General features: G+C 36.6%; 1 protein-coding gene across 11 annotated transcripts in view; it reads right to left on the bottom strand.

The window, feature by feature from the left end:
• BTBD9 (BTB domain containing 9) overlaps nt 1–18,567 on the bottom strand; it is a 201,731-nt gene that overhangs the window by 102,212 nt on the left and 80,952 nt on the right. For all 11 annotated transcript variants that reach the window (XR_016464103.1, XR_016464097.1, XR_016464099.1 and 8 more), the window contains exon 10: nt 11,463–11,570. Coding sequence is in view for 1 of the 11 variants with exons in the window: in XM_031594109.2 (XP_031449969.2) it covers nt 11,463–11,570 (108 nt within the window). In the remaining 10 variants the exon portion in view is untranslated. The remainder of the gene's footprint in view (nt 1–11,462; nt 11,571–18,567) is intronic.

Here is an 18,567-nt window from a genome sequence, read left to right as displayed (position 1 = left end):
AGATATTACTTGTAACCAAAATTCATCAAGATGTAATAACCATATCATATTCATTTCCTGGCTTGCCTTAGGCTAACTATGTGAGTTTTGTGAGTGCATGCTGCAGCTTTTCCTTTTCCAAAGTGTCATACACCTCCATTTTTTGTTCCTCCCTCCAAAAATAAGCAAAAGAGTTGAAAAAAAAGCAGAAACAAACAACTGTTGAAAAATTTCAACTGTCAACAAGAAACCTCCATTTTGCTTTCTAATACTTGCCCACACGTGTCTAATTCTGTAAGTGACAAAACATGCCTCAGGTTATTTGGATGTGGAATATTTCAGTGATGACTACAACTTTTAACTGAAATCCACTATTCATTGTGATGAATGCGGAGACATTTGTAAAAGGAGATGAAAGGAAAAGGAAAGAGTACTTGTGTTGACTTTCCATAGATCAGACTGATGACTGCACTGAAAACAAGACAGCAAGCAACTACCACATGAAGCTGCCAAATAAAAAGCTGTGTACACAAGTAAGCAACCAATAGAGACAGGAAAAGCACTGTAGTACATACTGCATGGTAAGTATTACATTTCCTGCTCTATTAACAAATAATATATTTGCTTCTGCTGTGGAGTTATCTAACAGTACAGGTAAATGCTCTAGAAGTGCTATAACATTATTGCGATACAGACTTATCTTTATAAAACAAGATCTACAGCCACCTCATAAACTGCCAATAAAAAAACATGTTTTCCATTATAACAGTACTAAACAATAAAGCAAAATAAAACTGTTCCTTCTAAAGCTGCCATTTAACAGCATATTAATTCAGAGTGCCAAAACCATAAATCACAGAAGTCAGTCACACTTGGTATCTGGCTCAGCCACTTCCTTTTCATTCTGTTTCCCAAGTCACTAACAGGGAGAGAGAAAGTAGAAGAAATGCACTGTGAAGACTGAAAGGTCCTCTGCATTTTAGTTTTTAACTTACACACAAAGTAAGTGCACTTCTACCTATTATCTTTGTCAACTAAAACCTGAGACCTAAAACTGGGTTTCCATGTATTCCATCATGACAGCACACTCACAAACTAAGGATCAAGGTAGAAGCTTGAAGTAACAGCTTGTCTTCTGCAGCTCTCTTAGAAACAGGGCCAAAACTTACCAAATAATAATGCACCACTTCTACTTATGTTATAGTCCACTGAAGGGATAGCAAACATATCTTATTCAGTCTAGTAAGGAAAAAATACAAAACACCCAAGGACTGGCAGTACTAATGGCAGAAGTAATGAAAATGCCTAAGGGAAATATAATGAACCCAGAATAAATGCAAGAATATTAAAAACTAAATATCTGTCACAGTGCTTGTTACACGATTGCTTTATATATTTAATACATATAATGCCACCTCCCTTGGTAAAACTTCTCTCAGAAGTTTTTATTCTAAATATAATTCCTATAAGAAGAGACATAATTTGGAAATAATCTGAAGAAAATGTGTAGATATTTCTGTAGTTACGACTGGTCCTTCCCACTGCTATGACGAATTCTGACAAAATACCTGTGTATAGTTGTAGATCTTCTACCTGTAATAACTCTTTACTAAAGTACTAAAAACCTTTTATTATATATGATTTATTGTAGAAAGTGCAAGCTTTATAAAGCAGATTAAAAATTCTGATGTAAAATATATTTATTGAAGTCTATAATTCTGAATTCTTTAACAAACTCCTAGTACGAGACTGCTTATAGCTCTGCTTTTGCAGCTTCAATGCTTACAACCTGCTATCTTAGAAAAAATATTATTAAATGACATTAAAAATAGTGAAATTAAGCAACAGAAAAGCTAAAAGTAGGTACTACTTTTCAAATATATCCCCACACCAATACAGGCATCCAATTACACTTCTGTATTGCACAGGCGGGGTACTCACTAATTTAGCTTGGTTGGACATTTTGGACATTTTAGTAGGATGTTTTTCTGTATTTCTAGAAATATAATTTATATTCTAAAATCTTACAGAAAAGGAAATTATTAGCAAATTGCTGTCAAATGTCTGACAGAATGCCACAACCCAAAATTCTATGGTGCATCAAGAACGGGGCAGGTGTTATCAACACCTACACCCTGAGGCTGTGGACTTCAGCATCTTGACCTACAAGTTCATTTTATTTACAAACTTTCCTGTACATCATAGCACAAGCAGAAGACAAGCATGCACAGTCCTAGAGGTTGAACTGCTTTCGTTGTGTTCACTCATTACCAATATTTATTGCTTCTGATGTTCATTTAGATAGCAAAGATAATGAACAGCCACCTAACACATGAACATACCCAGTAATACAACTAGTGGGCTGTTTTTAACTGGAAGGACTTCTTACCCTGTAATCCTAGAACAGTTTGTAAGCTACTGCTATTACACAGCTCTTCACACAAATGGAATAGCTGATTAACAGCAAACACATAGAAATATTTTTAGGGATAGAAGACAGAATCACACTCTCCATTAATCAGTTCCTTTGTAGCTTATAACGTAACGCTGTATTTATCGCTCTTCTTTCCTGCATCCCCTTGGGCACCACTTCATGGACCACTCATAAAAACTTCACATTTACAGCAACTGCCCTTCTATTATTGTCGATAACATCTAATTGACATGTCAAACCTCCATGGAATGCAGTAAATTGAACCACAGCCTCTAACAAGAATGAAACAGTGAAAAAAGTAAATTAGCATCAGTGCCTTCTCATAACAGCAGTACAAATATACTGAGGTTTGCTAATGGAAGGCAGGAAAACTATAGCCCTTATCCTACCAGACTGAATTATCTATTAACCTCATGGTCAGAAAACAAAGCCTGCTGACTTCAGACTCAAACTTCTGTGGGCTGCCTAGGAAAAAAATGTAAATACATCCAAGACTGCAATAATTTTAGAGATGAAACTGAATTATGACAGACAAAAACAGCAAATGCAACTTTTGTTTCTGTTATTGTGTTGTAGAACAGAGACAATGTAACTGCCCTCCTTTCTGATTCTGATAAAACCAAATTTAGCATTTTGTTCTCAACTCAGTACCTTAATACTGAAGTATATAGAGACAGAGTAGGATAAATTGAGTAAAATTAACAAGCATCATTTTAAAAACAGAATAAATGATGAAAGAGCATGAAATAAAGTCAGGCAAAATTGTTGAAATAGCATACAAAGTTACAGGAAACAGGCAGAATGGCTTCATAAATATAGCTGATGTGTATTAAAACTCATTAAGCAAAAAAAAAATTAGTTTACAGAGATACAAGCAAAATAATGGGATGAAATTAGGTAACACAACGTTCAGCAGTGGCATCGAGAAAAAGAACATTCTCACTGTGGGAACTCAGTGTAATAGAAAAGCAAAGTGCAGAAGGGAATCAAACAGATGGAGTGTTATCCTACAAAGCACACCATATCCACAAAGTACAGAAATTCCCAAAGGATGAACCCAAAGATACAATAGTTTTTCCATTTTGTGATTCATGGATATAATTTGCCCTGGTAAAAATACTTCTGCGAATAAATCAATGGCTTAAAACTGCATAAATCTTTACACAGGATACTTGTAATGCTTAAGACTACACTTGTTTTGTCCACCATAAGAAAATGTTGACTTTTCCAAGTATTAATGAAATTAGATCCAAATATCAACAATCTAATTAGGGCAAATCCTTAGAAATAAAAGCAGAATGTCACATTTAGCATAAGATGCAATGACATCTGTCTGGCCCCCTGACTATGCAGGGAGATGTCAGCACTTGTTATATTTAATGACTTTGCCTGCAAGAAAGGGAGACTGCAGACAGAATAGTAATTCAGCATCTCATTCATGAACTTTTGGGCATCTTCTGTTTATTGGGTTGTTAGATGACCTTATGCAATAATCAATACTGAAGTAAACAAACGCATCTGCAAAACATTTAAGTATTAGACATTCTTTGTCAATCTCAAGCAGAAAAATGGGCCAGTTTCATAGGAGATCTATTACTTGCGTGACTTTTTGTAGTAATATTTATTCATAAAGGTGCTGAGAGTGTGCATGCGCATGCATGCATTCAGCTATAAGCACACAAACGTAGACATTTTCAAAAGAGAGAATATTTTCTGCCTCAGTGAGTACAATCCAATGTACTGCCACAGTGCATATGGAAGGATCCTCCTATAGGAGAAAAAAACAGGCTCTGCTGATACTATGGGTATTATTGGGTATCGGTTGTATTCCCTCAGGCAGAACTGAGCTAACATCCAAACTGATGTCAGTGATATTGTGATGTTTTCTTCACTGCCCTCACAGTAATGTGCTGAGAACATGGCAGTCACATAGAATAGCAGAGCAAAGAAAAAAAAGCCATACAATCTTAAATGTATGGAGCGCATGCAGAGCTGCAGCAAAAGAAGCATATGGTAAAGCATTCAAAAGAGACATATGCTGCAGTTAGCACCACCTTGCTACTCTTTTCAAGGCTTATTTAACAATCTGAAAACCTTCTTGTGATCCTGGATCTCTGTTAAGAAACATAACTTAAAAAAAGCTAGACCTTTCTTAATCAGACTAGACTCAGCTAAAACAAAGGCCAACAAATTAAATGCTAGAAGCAGAATTTATACACCTTGGAGTGCCTCCTATGTTCTGAAATGGTATACAACTCTGGTTTCTGTCTGTGAAATCTTATTTTTTATGCTTAATAAGGCAAGTCTTATTTTTTCTTTTGCTTTATGAGGATCTTTCAAAATACGAGCATATAAACACCAAGTAAAATATGTACTTAATGCCTTGATTGGCTCAATAATTACACAAAATGACCCTTTATATCTGTCTGACTTGCTTCAGCAGGCATTACTAGCAGCATAATGAACAGATTAATGAGAACCCTCAGTTCATTTCTGCGAAGTGCAACTTGAAATTGAGCTTAACAATGTAGCAATTTCCTAGACATCCTGCTTAACTATACTTCATCTTTGTATCATACATGTTTGCACGAAGTTCTGCAACTCTGGAGAAGACATTTGGATTACCTAGAGTTGCTGTGAAATTAGCATCACGTAAAATACAATGAAGTGTGTTTGAAGTATATTCTGTTTGACATAAGAGGTACAAGAACATTTTTACTATGAAATTAACTCCACATAAAATAGGATGAGCTGTGGTTGAAATACATTGTTAACGTAGCAGGTACAAGAACATCTCTTTTCATCCTGTTCCACTCTGCTACTTGGCAGTTCAGGTGTGAGACAGAATGAAGGATTATACAAAAATGAGACTTTTTTTTTTTTTTTTCCTCAGTTTAGGTATGACAGGATAATACATGTATGACAGACTAATGGGAAACAACAGAAAAAAAACTTAGCATATGGAGAGCTAGAAAGGCAAAACAGCTGAGAAATGCTCCAGAGGTTTTATTACGGGACAAAATAGTCATATAAAAGTGGTTAAGAATAAAACAGTGGTTGAAAGTGGATGCAAGAAAATGCTGCAGAGGGGATCATAGACTGCACTTAGGAATCGGAGGAGAACAGGAGTTAAAACCTGCTGCTTGTGCTCAAGTATGAGGAACTACTTAAAATACAGAATCATAGAATGGCTTGGGTTGGAAGGAACCTCAAGGATCATCGAGCTGTGAGTATGTAACACATGCTATGTGCAGTTATGAACAAGGGTATTCACACTCTTCAAATATTACCTCTACAGCAAAAGAAATGTTTACATCATAATAGATATTACAAAGATTTCACAAATGTACACACAGGAAAAAAAGAATGAGCAAAACTGAGTTTGCCACTAATATTCTGCAAACCAGAACTGTTTTCTTAGTTTGTGCTCTTAAACAACATGGAAAACTCTCTATTATGCATTCAAAAAGCTGTATAGAACAGTTAAATTCAAAGGGTGCTTTTAGCATAAGATCTCTCCAGTGTGTTCTCCAGCTGCAATTTGTTATCAAAGGAAATAAGCAGTGTCTGAAAACTGGAGACGCTTAAAGGACATTGATGTGACAAAAATCTGAAACACTGGACAAAGTTGAAAATTATTCTTGAAAAAATCCTTGAGGATAGTTAAAGAAAAATAAATCTGTTAATGAATCTTGCATCCACGCCTCAAAGGGGCATCACATGGAAGTATTCCACATAGAAAGTATAAAAAAAAATTGAGGGGAACTGAACTCAGAATTTAGAAATGGAATGCTTATTACATAAGACAATAAACAATGGAAATATGGAATTAAGTTTGGAAGCTTTTAAACATCTATCATAACAACAGTATACTTTGCATATCAAATAGCAAACGAGTTCAGGAGAAAAAAAAAAAGACATAATGCAGTATGTTATAAAACTTCTGAAAATAAAGTCATGCCTTCCACAAAGAAAATGATAAATCTGTCTCTAAACTACCATATAGACAGTTAGTATCAATTGCTATAGAACTGCTATAAATAAACAATATTAGAGTATTAGATTTCTTTTTCTCCTACTGGGCAACTGAACATAACACATCTGCTATCATGAATCAGGTCCATTTCACAGTAAATATACATGAGAACATTCACAACGATACTCAGTCGATAACCTTCATGACATCCTGTTGCATATTTGTCTTTACAAGGCTTCTTTTATCAAAAGAATCATTAACTTTGAGGCCTGACATCCAGTGGCCTTTAGATCTTGTTTTTCATTTGACTTTCCGCCTTTTTGTCAGCAAATTTTTCTAACAAGTGCATGTCTACTGTCCAACACTAACATGCTCAAGCCAGCTTATCATACGTGTTTTAAAAAGTAGAATGAAACATGACTGTTTTTCATTGCTGTCATAGTGGGTTGAGAAAAGCAGTTTATTGTGGAAATCAAAAAAAGAAAACATCTACATTGAGAATTTTAAAACTGACAATTACACAGCCAGTATGCATTAACTGGCACTCACTTAGGGGAGGTAAGCAAGCTTCCCTGTGAAGATGGCAAACATACAGCTTCTGTCTTCAGCCTTTTATAACTGTGAGAGATGAGGAGGTTAGGAATACTCTGTCAGATTCTACCTTTGAGCACTGAACTATTAATTTACACAAAATACTACATTAAAAATACTATTAAAACAACACAAAGTGGCACACTGAGAGTTTAAAAGGAACCTTCATAGTTCAGAAGACTGCCAAAATCAATACATGCTTTTTAAGCTGAATTCAATTTAATTTTCTCATTGTTTTGTTTGCCATGTGCTGATCATCAAAGATGTGCACTGAAGTCTGAGCCTTTATGAGACATCCAACCCCTTAGAATCGCTCAGGTTGGAAAAGACCTTAAAGATCATCAAGTCCAACCACAACCTAACCATACTACCCTAACAACACTCTGCTAAATCATGTCCCTGAGCACCACATCCAAATGGTTTTTAAACACATCCAGGGATGGTGACTCAAGCACCTCCCTGGGGAGCCTATTCCAGTGCCTAACAACCCTTTCTGTAAAGAAGTTTTTCCTGATATCCAACTTAAACTTACCCTGGCACAACTTGAGGCCATTTCCCCTTCTCCTGTTACCTGTCACCCTTGTGCCAGAGATGCCAGCAAAATGATTTGGCGATCTCACAAAATACTTGCAAGGTTGCACACTAATGAACAACTTCAGCAAAAGATTTTAACTCCACAGAAAGATTACGCAGACAAAGCCAGGCGGCAAAGAGCAAAGCAAACAGCTCTTATCCACGTGCCTCTGAAGAGAGAAAGAGCGAATAGAGAATATATAAAATAATTTTTTTCACTGCATGTATTCCATCTCTTTGAATGTGGGCCCCTGTGAAATTCAGTCTGAAGTTTTAACTCTATCCACTTTCATTTGCTACTGCAGCAGTAGCAAGTTATTTGTTTAGAGCATGCTGAAGGATATTTAACACAGATGTAATGCAAGGAAGAGTAAGCGTGGGATTTCAGGGCACCATCACTTACCTAGAATTCCCTCACATACCTAAAATCTATAAAAGAAACAGATGATTTGAGGTATACTTTTTGGAAGGTGTTTGCATTTCAGTCTCACAAAAAATACATATACAATGTTATTTTGTAACAGCTGACCTGTTGCTCTGCAAAGCAGTCAAGCAGACAGTTTAAGTCCCACACAAGGACTCACCTCTTGGATGTCTTTCTTTCTTTTTTTTTTTTTTTTAAAGCGAAGTTGCAGAAGCATAAGTAATTACAATTTTTATACTTTTAAGGGCTGGGATGCTCCAGTTTTCATCAAAAAAGTAAGATTTGGCTGAGACAAACCACTGTTACAACCTGAATAGACTTTGTTTCTTCCAGGATAGACAGATGCTGCATTCATAAATATATGTGGACTGAAGAGATGAGGGTATTGTTAATTCCATCCTATTATGCTGTAGTCTAATTAAGGCAAATTGCTAAATGTGGGAATTTTAACTGGCTGCCTAAACCCTAGGGTGAGTCAAGCACTGCATACAAGTTTGGCTCTCACCTATCCTTGGGAAATTCCTGAATTGCTTGAGTAAAAGACATTTTGAGGAAAAATTCTCTCTTTTGGAGCTGTGCTGTTTGCATAAAATACTTATAGTAAAGGAAGGACAAAGACAGAAAGAACAGCACACTGGATCTAAAAGTCCTATATGAAATAAGATACTTGTACTCTGCTCACCAAGCTATAGAACATTTCATACAAAATCTCAGTGTAGAACACATTCGACAAAGTAGCTTAGATAAGAAGTTTAAAACTCTGCTCTAGAGAAAAAAATTATTTTTTCATACATCAGGAGTATCTTCTCCATTACCTGATAATAGTAAACCAGACAAACTGCACTATCTCTGCCTTACTGTAGCATCACTTAATTTTCTCATTTTCAACTTGCTTCAGGATTTATTTTTACTTGTTTTAACTCCCAACTACAGAAACAAAATTAAAAACACAGATCCATACACATTCCTATAAGAGACTGGTTCAATTTTCTCTTATCATTAAAATGTTTCTCTCACTGTACTGAAACCTTGCCCAACAAGTGAGGGACTTGATTCAGTGCATGAGACACTGACTTGTAAGTCTTCTGTTCTACATTCAAATACTCTTGAACTTCTTTGGTCACAGGTGCCAATTTTCAACATTTTTCAAGAAAATGACAGCAGTCCAGCTCTGACTGTGAGCAGTTATGAACCTCTGTTCTTCACAACAACATCTTAATGTGTGTAGGCTTTGGCATTTATGTTACAGATTCATATATATACAAAAACATTCATATACTTCTTAAATTTATGTTATATATATATAATATATATATATATATATAATGTATGAGTACGTAAACATTATTTTGTGTATGTATGTGTCTTTTTAAGTATGTTTCATGTGTTAACATGTGAATATCAGTAGAGGGAGTATAGTATTTAGACACATCAATCTGCTCTTAAAATCAGAATAATTTTTGATATTAAATAACTCCAGTATTTTTTAAAACTCTACTTTAAAAGAAAATTAACTGTATTTAAAGAGTGTTCTCTTCTGTGGTGAGATACTTGCAAATGTGATTTGCTGATGATAGGGCAAAGGATTTAAATTGAATATGAAAAATCCTCTCAAATGTAAAGAAATCACTTGCAAATTGAAGGATGGTGCTGTGGGACAGCCTACAAACCTTTTAACATACGACAGTTACAAGTGACATAGGATTTAAATATAACTACAAAGGATCAAAACTTTCAAAAAGAAAGATTTTACAAATGAAAATTATTCATGTCAATTTTTCAACTCGATCAACTTTCTTTACAATTTTCTAGTCCTTGCTAAATTGAATTGTTCTGGAGTTTATCAAGTGTTTGTTTTTGTAAGCTATAGAACCAGGTCTTTGTATTTTTTGAGAACAGATACAGGCAGCATTAGAACACTATAAATCTGTTGACTTTAAATTTAAGATTGTTATTTTGTAAGCTGGATATATGTCTGTCAGAGTAAGCTAGCGAAAATGCAATTTTCTAATTCACATGGTAATAGTTCCTGAAGCTTTGAGAACTTCCAGAGCAGTTATGTTTTGAGTCAATACTTTGAAATATATCATGAAGGACAGCCACCTTTAGTTCAGGAGTGCACTGATTTTTGTCCAAGGTTAAGGGTTTCAAAAACATGGTTTGAACACAGTGAAAAGATACTTGAACTAGGATGTCAGCCAGCAATTTAACCCGCACTGTCCAAATGCTTCTTTTGATTGTCCTAGACTATTAGTATCAAAACATAAAAGAATAGCACAAAGCACTGTGACTCTTTTTTCTGGTTTCGGCTTCCCAGTACTACCAGTGCTGGGGCAAACAGGATGATGATGTTTCTTCCATTAAACTGAGATGCCTTTGAGCATGATTACAATTCTTTCTCCAGCCAGGATTTCTGCCCACCAATACCACCGCTCCTTTAGAGGCAGTGAAAGCATGTGTCAATTTCTTCTTCACCAACAACCCCAACACTACATTGTAACTGGATGGAACATAAATTTTAGCAATTGTGTATCAGCAGTGTTGCAACTTGGCACAAGTCCAGGATGGGTGGGAGCTGTTCCCATATTAACTACTAACTTTAGTTTTGCTACACCAACAAGAGAAAGTGTGTCTTCTGGAAAACCACACAAGAGGGGAAAAAAGAAAGGAAATAAGTTTTTCCAAAGTCTGAACCTCCCTAAGGTTCATCATAAAAATCATCCAGGAGATCATAAACTATCAACATTCACTGAATGCTGAGAATGCCTGACTTCTGGATATGTAGCATGGATAATTTTGCAGCCTATCTTTCAATTCCAGCTGGAATTAGAAATATCAAATTGTTTAGGGTGGCTATCAATACCGAATGATTTTTCCACATTAGATTTTTATCAGTGGACTCAATAATTAGAGAAAGGCCAATGGAGAGTATACATCTGGAGAGCATTCATACTCGAATTCTTCTGATTGAAGTATACAAATAAAAACGAAAGGGCTTTGTTGTCAGTTTTTCTTTGTTTTTATCTTTTTAAGAAGCACAGTTTCTTTTCCTATGGAAGGGTCCTGTTCAAAAGCAGAGGTTCTGTCCTATAGGCACTGATCACCACAGAGAAAAAGTTAAGATTAGATAAATGAATTCAGTGATTGACTTGTTATGGGTTGGGCCCTACTCTCATTTCTTCCACTCCTTTCAACTCTGTACAAAGCATTTGTGTGCTTTGGTTGGGGCAAAATGCACAGTATTCATCTGTCTCTTCGCAGATTCTGGTTTGAAAGTCTAGATATTTAGCCAGATATTATGCTATAACTTTATGATGTTGTATTTGAAATGTCTGGAATTAGTTATCCATGGGCTATATAACGACCATTCCTTTCACATTTGAGATGTCATATACGTAAAGATAGAAAAAAAAAAAAAAAAGAAAAAAGGAAAACCATTTTTCAGTTCTGCTTTGTGCAAATACATGGGAAAAAATTAAACTCACTTGCAGGAAATTTTTGTGCGATCAGCCACCATGGTCCATTGCTGCTGATTTGTTGAGACCTCTATGTAGTAGCTGTAGCTTCGATCATCACAGTCCCAGAGCAGTAACCTAAGTACGAAGAAGCAGGTAAGTGATAAGTAAAACAAATGCCAAACCAAGATGCTTACTTATGTTTCCTAGTCCTGTACTTCTGCCTCTTTACCCTTTTTAATATTTACCTGTTTCTTCTGGAATGTGTCTCCAATGCTCAGGAAGGTCTTTACTGTTACTGTCATCTCAATGTTATCTCTATACTCGTTATCCTAAGGCCAGTAACTGACTTAGAATGGCCATCTTACTAACACAATTCTATGACATTCACCCAATTACTTCTAATTTATTTGAAAGTCAGTAAATGAACTAATCTATTTGGCAAGTGGCATTGCCTCCTTTAAACCTTAGTCAAGGATCTTTTTTCAAAGGTCATTTAAAATGGGAAAGATAAAAAGATACTGCTGACTAAGAGGATTACTCTGTCTTCTTAACTGGATTTTTCTTTTTCTTTTTTTTTGTAAATATATAAGAATGTTTTTTTAAAAAAGGCAAGTAAGAAAAATGGGAAGTCTCAGTTCTAATTTATCATAATATAAGGAAGGAGGCATGGAATTCTTGAGAAAATTGCTAAAGAAAAAGGAGAAAGAAAAAAGAAAGAGGCCCCAAAGGACTCATTCCATATGCATCCTCACAAATGTGCACCTCTTCAGGAAATGTGCTAAATGTTACAGCCAACAGCCTTCAAGTTCCATCCTTATCTCCCAAAGAAGAAGATCAAAAGCATCAGGAATGTGATTTAACCTAAGCATATCATTTTCAAAAAACACACACACAAAAAAACACATGACAAATGTATCCTCTCACTCCTTCCCCGTACTTGGGAATTCTCTCTCTTGTAACAGATCACAGAATATCCCAAGTTGGAAAAGATTCACAAAGATCACAGAGTCCAACTCCTGGCTTCAGATTGCACGACCCAACATTCAAACCCAATGTCTGAAAGTGTTGTCTAAACACTCCTTGAACTCCAGAAGCTTGGGACCACAACCACTGACCTGAGCAGCCTATTCAAGGGCCCGATCACCCTCTGGTGAAGAACCCTTTCCTAACGCCCAACCTGACCCTCCCTGACACAGCTCCATGCTGTTCCCTCAGGTCCTGTCACTGTCACCAGAGAGCAGATCTCAGTGCTGCCCTTCTGCACCCCTTGTGAGGAGCTGCAGCTGCTGTGAGGCCTCCCCTCAGCCTCCTCAGCTCTGGCCTGAACAAACCAAGGCAACTCAGCCGCTCCTCACACTCCTTGCCCTCCCAGAACTTTCAGCATCTTCATAGCCCTCCCTTGGATGCTCTCTAACAAGTTTATGTCCTTCTTACATCATGGCACAGAAACCTGCACCCAGTGCTGGAGGAGAGGCCACACAGTGCAGAGCAGAGAGGGACAACCCCTGCCCTCACTTGGTGGCAGTGCTGGGCCTGAGCACCCCAGGGTATGGATGTCCGCTGAGGCTGCCAGGGCACACTGCTGACTCGTGTTCAACTTGCAACCAACAGAATCCCCAGATCCTTTTCAGCCTCTCATTCCCAAGTTCGTAAGCACATCCAAGATTGCCCAATTACAGGTGCAGAATCTGGAACTTCTTGGACTGAAGTTAAACTTCATGCTGTTGGTGACTGCCAAGCCCCCCCCAGGTTATTAACATCTCTCTCAAATGTCTCTCTACACTTGAGGAAGGCAACAGCCATACCTTCAAGTCCTGTCCTGTCCTGTCTCCAAGTCATCAATGAAAATATTAAAGAGAACTGTCCCTAAAATGGAGTCCTACAAAAACCCACAAGTGACTGGTCACCATCCTGATGAAACCCCATTTGCTTTTGTCCTTTGAGCTGGACCTGTCAGCCAATTGCTCACCCATCAAGTAATGTATTTGTTTAACTGTACACTAATACTTTGTTCAGAAGGATACTATAAGAAACAGTTATCGAAAGCTTTGATGAAATCCAAAAAGATTATATCGATTATTCCCTTGTGAAGTTTGGGTAACCCTGTCATAAAAGGAAATTAAGTTCATTGAACAGGACTTCCCCCTTATTAACCCATGCTGTCTGTGACCAATGACTGAATCGTCTTTTATGTGTTTTTCAATAACTTCCAGAATAAGCTTCTCCATAATTTTGCCATGCACTGACTTGAGATTGACAGGCTGGTATCTTTTTTCTGTTTCAGTTAGAGATGACTAGATGCAAAATCAGCATGATGATGATAATGCTCTTCAAACTACACAAAATTTTGAAATTGCAATATTCTGAAGTGCACAGTCCACATTGTATCTACTATGTAAAAATATGCTTTGCTGATTTTGTTGTTATTAAAACCCTTGTTCTCTGAACCCTAACACAATACTTATATGGAGAATATATGCCATACTGCAACATACTGGCAATTACCAGTTGTTGCTATCTCTTGATTATCAGGTTCTGTCTCCAGTGCCAGCTAACAATTCCTAGAGCAAGAAATTGTTGGATTTGATTTACCCTGGGAATTGCTAGTTAGTCAATGAACCTGCTGTAGACAAATAAACAAAGAGCAGCTAACCATCCAAAATGGCTACAACTGCACTGATGACTTAAATCAGAGTAACTACAGCCACGTACAGAGAACTGTGAAAGCCAGGTAATACAGACAATCTGGGTTCATTCTTTAGCTGAGTGGAATAGCTACGCAGATCCACACTTTTCAAAGTATAATAGACAAGGATCCAGTAATGAAAATAGCTGAGACATTTGAAAAGAAAAGCAAATTGTGCCACTCTACAGATTTTCCCAGGCAAAGTTTCAAGCTGTCTCTCTTTAATCATATTTCAGAAGAGTGTTCAAGTTTTATATTATGAATTCACTTCTTGTCGAGAAAATCTTTCTTGCTTTTAGCTGCTACTTCTGCTGGAAGAAACATTAACTGCAAACATTATTGCTCACTTCTAACATTGAAAAACAAGACAGCCAGAGGGGGAAAATGACCTCACCATTTGCTGAACACAGAATCCTTTCTCTTACAGAGAAATGTTGTCCAAAACAGTAGCTGGACTCTTCAGAATTGGCTTATTAAGGACTTGTGTGACTGTATTGTTGCCTTAAAAACAGTGCTATTTCCTTCTGTTTAGTGCAATCTGGTTTAGTTCTTTATTTTCCATTTTGGAATCCTAGCATTCAAAGTGGAATTAGGCCTACAGAACAGGCAGATTTTAAACAAACTCCCTCAATGCCCCCAGCTAAGCCCAGCTCATTAATATTATCAAAAATAATGAGCCAACAAAAGTAGCTGTAAGAAGCTCAAGCAAAATACTTAACAGAAGACTTTTTGTACATTTGAATACTCTGTAAATGAAAAAATTCAGAGCTGACAGAAAAAATAGTTGTCCACAGCAACATTTAAAACTAAACTAAAAAAACAAAAGAAAGAAAGAAAATCCAACCCCTGGGGCCTCATCAAATCTTCCCCATTCTGCTTTTCTACACTAGAAGGTGTCCAAATACTAAAACTGAATGAAGCACACTTTCTGTTTTAAAAAACAAACAAACAAAAAGTTGATGAGTTAAAATCCTCGATCTGTTAACTACTAATAATAGATGCTGAATTGATTGAATATCTATGTTTAGATGAACTCTTCCAAATGTTAGAAAGACATAAAAGAAAAAAAATACATAAATTTGTTTTCTTCTAAATGGTTGCTGAAATGCAGCTAATTATGGTTTTCAATAGGATCCTTTTCATCATGGAAGCTCAGTCCTGTTTCTTTGATCGAGGTTTTCAAAGAGTTTGAGTATCAGAAGCATGCTAGTGAATGTAGTTACAATTAACAATACTGTAATCAAAACTGGCTTGGATTTAGAGTAAAAGGCTAACTGGAAATATGTGTAACATGTACTCCTTTTAAGAATGCATACAATTGCTCTTTCCCAAAACAAGTTAAAAAGCTTGAAAAAGCATATGACCTGGGATTATTACAAAACAAACTAACAGTGAATGAAAAGTGGGAAGAATCTTTCCCAAAATAACTCAGCATGAATGCTTAATGTAGCTTTATCTTTCTATGGGACTTGTGAAAGAAAAAAAAAATTCTTACTTCACCTCTCTGCAGTATCTTTTCTAAGAAAGAGACAGGAAGAAGACTTCACCATAAAGTCTAGTTCAAATTTATTTCTGCATGAAATGCCTTTCTGGACAAGCAGAAAAGAAGTTTCTGTTTGATAAAATGAATATTCACCACTGCACATTGGGCACGAGGATCACTTTTTATGCCAGGTACAATAATTTTTCAAACATATCCCAGGCAAGTTACCAGGTTAAACTTTTGTAGAGGAACTGTGTTTTGCTATGATTGATATTAATTCACTTCAATGAAAATGTCAGAACTTACACTGGAAAGGCAGCTCTTCAAAGTAAAATTCCCTGCGACCCTAGAACTCTCTATATTAGAATAAAAAGTTAGATTAGCTTTTGTTAGTAACCTGTGCCCTCAAGATGAAGAAGGAAAAGCTGAACAAAGCTTTATCCAGCTCATTCCCTGGAAGATCATGAGTTTAAACATATGGCTAATATGCCACTTCCTTGGGCATTTAAGTGTAAGCCAGTAATCATTTAATATGATACTATTTTTTCCATCACATGCTGAAGATGCCTCATTTTACATAATAAGAGTTTTCAAATAAAAAGAAAATTTCACGTTATAGGTATGGGAAACTGACTGTATTGTCTGCTACATCAAAAGAAGCTGCTGCACTTTCTCAGCAGTACTTCCCTGAATGTCCTGGGTTCCCCTGTGATTGATTATTCTGTGCTTGTATGAGTATTCTGTGTTGTCTCTGCTTGCTTTTTACTATCAGAATCCCCCAAAAGATTGTCACTGTTTATTTCAGGCTGCTATATAACTATTTAAACAAAAGGTGATAGCAGAATACCAAACAATAGTGGTAAACTTACAGGATGACATTCACTAAATACTATAAAGTCAGTATTTATCAAATACAGCATAAATATTTCATAATATTATGCTCATAAACAATTTGCATGCTTACAGAAATCCAAAAGACAATAGAAAACTAAAGCATGAGGTAATGACATTTGTTCAAAAATGGGGAAAAAGAAAAGCAAGCTCATGGAATGAGGTTTTTTTTAATAAAATTATAATCATGTTTTTGCCTCTGGTTGCCTATAATCTCCTTACATTTTCTGCAGCAGAAAGTTAATCATTTTTTTCAGGATACTCCAAAGGAGTCAAACTCCTGCACATTTTCCATGTGCTTAATGTGATCGTTTATTCTGAGTCATGATCTCATGCTCAGTTCAGGCAAGAATAGAAAATGAGCAGTAAAGAAAGAGAAAATTTTGTAAGGAGAAAGTGGTATTGAATATTAGAAAGTGTAAGAGCTGTACAGGATGATGATATAAGCAAACAAAAACTACATTAAAGCTTCCTGGTATCACTTATTAGCTTAAGAATTAATCTGAATATGAAAAACAAAAGAGTTAACCATAAAGTATGCATATTAATAATAAAGTATTCAAAGAGATTAAACAGGGATAAATGTTTAATCTACTTTTACAGAGATGCAATACATTTGTATTTACTTTACTCTGAAAGCCACTATGGTACAGAAGAATTCTGTCTCTCTCTGCTACATGTTATTACAGCAAGTCCTGTTCTTCATTCTATTTTGGAAATTCATAGAAAAAATATAAAGCTATCAGTCAAAATTGCAGTGTAATAGCATTAGTTTTCTGTACAAGATAAACGTAGGGGGAGTTAAAGCTATTGTGATATGGCAGCCATTTCAATATTAGGGTTTTAGCCATTTAAAAGTTAAATAAAAGGGAATTATATCATGTCTATCATGTTGAAGATGCCAATTGCTGTCTTTCTGCATCTAGTTACATTTAATATTTTTTTCTGTCATTTATAAGTGCCTTTTCAGAGAGGAAAAACAGTGAGGTTATTTTCTGTCCAGACAGACAATGATACAGAAAAAAACAGCAGAAGTATGTATTTTCTCTGTTGACTGTTTCAAATATCTCATGAGCTGTAGCAAGGAAGTCATTATATTACAGAAATTTTAAAAATATATTTATGACTTAATCTAAAGACATTATTTATTTATAATTACTTTTAAACAAAAGCTTTTCCAGTTCTTTTCTAGCAGAATTTTTTACTGATCACAGACTAAAGGGTCATAAATAGGATCCAGGGAACTACAGACCTGTCAGCCTGACCAAGGTACCAGGAAAGGTTATGGAGCAGGTCATCTTGAAGAAGATCACACGGCATGTGGGGGACAACTGGGGGATAAGGCCCAGTCAGCATGGGTTCACAAAAGGCAGGTGCTTCTTGATCAACCTCATCTCCTTGTATGATTGAATGACCCATCTTGGGGGTGAGGGAAAGGCTGTTGATGTAGTCTTCCTCGACTTCAGCAAAGCCTTTGACACTGTCTTCCACAGTATCCTCCTAGAGAAGCTGGCAGTTACTGGCTTGGACGGGTACACTCTTTGCTGGGTAAAGACTGGCTGCAGGGCCAGGTCCAGAAAGTGATGGTGAATGGAGTGAAATCCAGCTGGTGAGCAGTCACGAGTGGTGTTCCCCAGGGGAACCACTTGGGGTCTTTCCTATACAATATCTTTACTGATGACCTGGATGAAGGGATTGAGTACATCCTAACTAAGTTTCCAGGTGAAACCAACTGGGAGGAAGTGTTGATCTGCCTAGGGGTAGAAAGGCCCTACAGAGGGATCTGGACAAGTTGGGTAGCTGGGATAAAGTTCAATGAGAACAAGTGCCAGGTGCTGCACTTTGACCACAACAACCTCAATCAACACTGCAGGCTTGGGGCAGAGTGGCTGGAAGACAGTGTGGATGAAATGGCCATGGGTGTGTTGGTTGACTCTTGGCGGAGCCAGCAGTGTGCCCAGGTGGCCAAGAAGGCTAATAGCATCCTGCCCTGTATCAGATATTATGTTGCCAGCAGGAGCAGAGAGATGATGTATTCAGCACTGGTGAGGCTGCAACTCAAGTACTGTATT

Source organism: Phasianus colchicus, chromosome 2, assembly GCF_987193195.1.
Source record: "Phasianus colchicus chromosome 2, bPhaCol1.hap1.1, whole genome shotgun sequence".
Classification (NCBI taxonomy): domain Eukaryota; kingdom Metazoa; phylum Chordata; class Aves; order Galliformes; family Phasianidae; genus Phasianus; species Phasianus colchicus.
The sequence above is the reverse complement of the archived record's forward strand: the minus strand, read 5'-3'. Positions and strand labels throughout refer to the sequence as shown.